The sequence below is a fragment of the Macrobrachium nipponense genome, chromosome 6 (genome assembly GCF_015104395.2).
Source record: "Macrobrachium nipponense isolate FS-2020 chromosome 6, ASM1510439v2, whole genome shotgun sequence".
Taxonomy (NCBI): domain Eukaryota; kingdom Metazoa; phylum Arthropoda; class Malacostraca; order Decapoda; family Palaemonidae; genus Macrobrachium; species Macrobrachium nipponense.
The window spans coordinates 10244459-10249393 of NC_061108.1; the positions used below are offsets into that span (position 1 = coordinate 10244459).

The window sequence follows — 4935 nt, forward strand, 5'->3', positions numbered from 1 at the left end:
GGTAAATATTTGAATTTTCTTTTTAATTTCTTTTCTACCATAACTGGAGCCCTACTGAAGGCTTCTCCAGTACATAGCCGTAGCATCATCTACCTTTGTTGTAAGAGTACACACACACACACACACACACACGGAAGAACAAATTCATGGTGGTCATTGACAAGGAACTCTTCACCCTTTAGGGTGTTTTTTGTACGAATGCTTGAGTGTATAATATATATATATTAATATTATATATTATTATATATATATATATTAATATAATTAATATAATAATATTATATGATTATATTATTAATATATATAACATTCGGCTACAACCAACCCTAAAAAGGGTGAAGAGTTCCTTGTCAATGACCACCATGAATTTGTTGTCCCGTGTGTGTGTGTGTACTCTTACAACAAAGGTAGATGATGCTACGGCTATGTAATTCATATTCTATGAATTTAAATCTCGTTAGGATCAATTTTCTTAGCCATATGTTTCAGATTATTTTTAGTTTTTTGCTGTGTCTGATATTCAATACTAATTTAATTTTCTGCGTATTTTTAAGCTATGTACTGGAGAAGCCTTCAGTAGGGCTCCAGTTATGGCAGAAAAGAAATTAAAGAAAACGTCAAATATTAAGAAAAAAAATAACCCTTGAAAGATAGTTTTACTTTTCCAAACACGTGCATCTCTCTCTCACTGCACAATCGAAAACTATCAAACTGAGGCCAAGAGAAAGACAATTATTATTTGTCAACTTGATTTGTTTGTTCTGTTGATTGGGAAGGATTGTGTGAGAATGAATGATTTTTTTCGTATGTACGTACACCCAACCACACACACAGAGGCACACACATATTTACACACACACGCACCCAAAACACACCACTATACACACACTCGACCACAAACACGACAACCTCACAAACACACTCCCACCAAAAGCACACACATATACACGCTTCCCACACACACTCACCCACCCATACATGCACAGCAGACCTCCCGCACACCCAGCCAAAAAGCACTAATAGACACACATACATCTCCAAAACAATCACATAAACACTCACCCACACACACACTCACACACACACACACACCCACACACCCACACACATACACATACCCACAGACACACACAAGTAAAGTGAAGAAAGGTAATATTGTATCGTCCTTCAGTGCCTACAATCCAAAAGTTTCTGGGGGACTCAAGTAGATCAAGAAGGTATAAGTGAATAATGTTTACTTCCAGATTTCAAGAGACCCTTCTACCGCGATCAGCATTTTTACTCTTCTTTAGTTAATTATTCACAATGGGCTTGCCTTTGTATTTTTTTTATTTCTTGAAAGAACTGTGTTATCAACTCTGAGCTTCATTAGGGCAAAGAGTATTCTGCTATTGTTAAAATTGTCATTTATATTTTTAGGTTTAATATAACAAGTGGTTAAAATATAATTTTTCACATTAACACATAAATTGCTAGTTTTATTACATACTAGATTCATGGAGAGAATCTTTTTCTCAGTCTACAAAATTAATTTCTTTTGTTTATTTTTTGTATCTTCAATATATTTCTAAGTCTTCTACGTTCAAAATTCCCCCCATATATTTTTGGAGATGATTCTCAGCAGTACAGTGTACTTAAAAAAAATCCTCACAATTTTTTCTCTGAGAGGTTTTGTAACCAACTCGTATCCTTCCTAACATCATATCTACTTATCTTAAATCATTATTTTTTTACCATTTATGTAATTATGCATCGCATATCAAATCATCAGTTCTTATTCTAGATTTTACCTGTTTACCCCCTGATCTGTTTTACCATCAAAAGAAAATTGTCCCAGTTCCTAAATATTTCCCTGCATAGGTAGTAAATAGCTCATATTCCTACGAATTATTTGTACTAATTAAAAATAAATAAATTTTACAGGCCTGCTTTTTGTTTAGATTATGACAATTGTTCATTCCCGACTGCAAGAAATGAATGAAAAAATACACCTTTTTATCTGAGGAACAATACATTTCTAAGGTCATTATGTTTTTCTAACTGTGCCTTTAAACTTGTTGATAATTTTTCCACATTCCCATGACATATCTATAAACAAACATTGGGAAAGCTGCTACCATCCACAGAACGGGGTGTTATTGATCATAATTCACTAGATTACTGGAATTCAAATTTCCTTTTCCTGTCTTTGTTAGCAAATACCCATCTGCACCTTTTCATCACAGAACGGATTTCCTCTTAAGTGCTCTACTAAACCTTCAGATTTCTCCAGGACTTTTTTTTGTTGTTTTTTTTTTTGTCTCCTGAACTTTTCACGGCTGTTGTTTTTAAGATTCTGAGCCCTCGTACCTTTAATTCACTATTTGATAAAAGTGGAGATGGAATCTTATGGGGATAACAAGTTATAACAAATGTCTGAAGCGTCAGATTCTATGAAAAGTAAAACAAAAATGTTTTAAACCTAAGGATAACTAGACACGTGTTACTGTGTTATTTAGTATCTCTCTCTCACACACACGGACACACACACACACACACACAAATATATATATCATATATATATATATATATTAATATATGTATATTAATTATTGGTTTTATACGTGGCGTTTTGCCTTAAAAATGATATATATTCCTTTGTGAATGAAGATGGAAATAGTATAAACACGATTTGACTAGAATCTTTCAGAGCCTTGAGCAGTCGTGTATTTTATCATACGTAGATTCGTATCTCACCTAAATAAAACGGTTACAATAACAGCATATAACATTATATTGCGAGTATGTGGTTAAATAAAATAAACTGATTAAACAATACAAAGATTTATCTTATTCGCCGACGAAACGACAACGCGAGAGACCGCCCCATCCTGTAAAACAGAGACAACTTTCTATTTCCCTTCTAATTTGAAGGGGGAGGGGGAGGAAGAGTGAGAGGGGGAGGGGGAGGGGGTGGAGGGGGAGAAAGATTGATTTAATTTTGTTCGTGTTTCTGCAGAAAATTGGGCAGAGACAGCGAGCACAGGTTCACATCAGGGCGGAATGTATTCGGCTGGCGCTGTTAATTTTAGACCTACATCGGCAACAGTCATTGTTTCGACGTGTACTGGAATATCCCTTCGCAAACCTGCCAGCAATTTGGGATTTACATCAACGCTTCCAGTTTGGAATTGTTTCAAAACACGGATGACGTCTTTTATGGAGATAAGGTAATGCTTCCCTGTTCAACCTCATTTGCACGAACAGGCGGTGACGACTCTGTTGGTAATTACTTTAGGGCCAAGTGTAGCTCTGTTTTTCCATTCGTTCTTGCATGTAAATACACACACACACATGCATATACTATATACAAATATTATATATATATATATATATATATATATTATATATATATTATATATATATATATATATATGTGTGTGTGTGTGTGTGTGTGTGTGTGTGTGTGCGTGTGTGTGTTTTGTGTATGTGTGTGTGTCTATATAACGGTGTGTATTTACTTTTGAATGCGTGCATAAAAGTCCAGACTTTGGTTCATGAACCACACTTAATGTTATGAGCAAAACAATGTTTAGAAATTAATGAAGAACTGTATAATAACTTGATACGCTTCATCTTGAGTGAATTCTAAAAGGCTAGAGGTCCTTATAAAAGCTTTTGAATATATTTTGAAAGTGAACTATAAAAATACTGAACAGATGCATTAAAGTATGAGTGACAGTGAATTTTGTTTGCAAGGTAGTACACAGATGCACAGATGCGCCGTAAGTATCAACACTGAGGTAGAGCAATGCATGTGAAGGATTTTAGTTATAAAAACTGAAGGTAAAAATTGAAAACACTATAGATATTCAAATACAGAACTAATAAAAAGAGAAGTGTCCTTCCTTCCTGATTTATGCTCTTCCAGGTAAAGTTCTCAGTACAAAAACAATTGCTTTTATGATTTTTTTTTTACGTGTGACGGTCTTGAATGTACACAAAGAAAAATCTATTTCACATAATTTCATTACAGTATGATATGCAATAAGACCGGTAATTTTAACATATCTCTAGGATCGACCGATTTTGTGTCTGTAAGTAGATGTTACAGTTTGCCAGTAGAATATTTATAAATATGAAAGTATTAACTAATACCTATTGGAAAATTAGCCAACTACACTGACTTATTTGGGGAAGCCCAATGCTGTGACTAGACTTGAAAATTTTGCCTATTAAATTCACAAGTAAATATAACTTGAACTTTTAGACTAAAAGCAATTAAGTGAAAGATGAAAACGAGATGAAAATGAGACTTTTCATCACAATTAAATCATTCAATAAATATTGATTACTTAACAAGTTTGAACAATTTTGTCTCAATTTCTGGTCGAGTTGAAAAATTGCATAAGCATAACTACACACACACACACATTACACACACGCACACAAATATATATATATAATATATATTATATATATATATATATATATATATATATATATATATATATATATATATATATTTATGTATATATATATATATTATTACTCTCTTTAAAAGTGCCATCAATCAATTGCCTGGTAATCATGTGATACTAAAATAAGTATATAGTGCAATAATAATTGACATAATAATTGACAATCTCTCTCCAGGTGTCAATATTCTACGGGCCAGGGAAATTTCCATGGATTGAAAATGATAGTCCGGTCAACGGAGGAATCCCTCAGAACGCTAGCCTTGTGGATCACTTGCAAGTATTCGCTGATGAAGTTACGAAGAAATTGCCTCCTAACTTCAGAGGTAACTTCCGTTTAGGACAGTGTTAGGAAGGAGAGAGAGAGAGAGAGAGAGAGAGAGAGAGAGAGAGAGAGAGAGAGGTTTTTAACAATGTTTACGCATGGTAGCATGTTGGCTATTCAGAGAACATCTCAGATTTACCAATTAACGTTAGA

The 4935-nt window shown here is 33.8% G+C and overlaps 1 protein-coding gene across 1 annotated transcript in view; it reads left to right on the forward strand.

Moving 5' to 3' along the window:
- The window catches only part of LOC135216298 (hyaluronidase B-like), a 27563-nt gene that overhangs the window by 14387 nt on the left and 8241 nt on the right, over positions 1-4935 (forward strand). Inside the window, exons 2-3 of the mRNA XM_064251467.1 lie at positions 3072-3209; positions 4636-4783. Coding sequence (XP_064107537.1) covers positions 3072-3209; positions 4636-4783 — 286 coding nt within the window. The remainder of the gene's footprint in view (positions 1-3071; positions 3210-4635; positions 4784-4935) is intronic.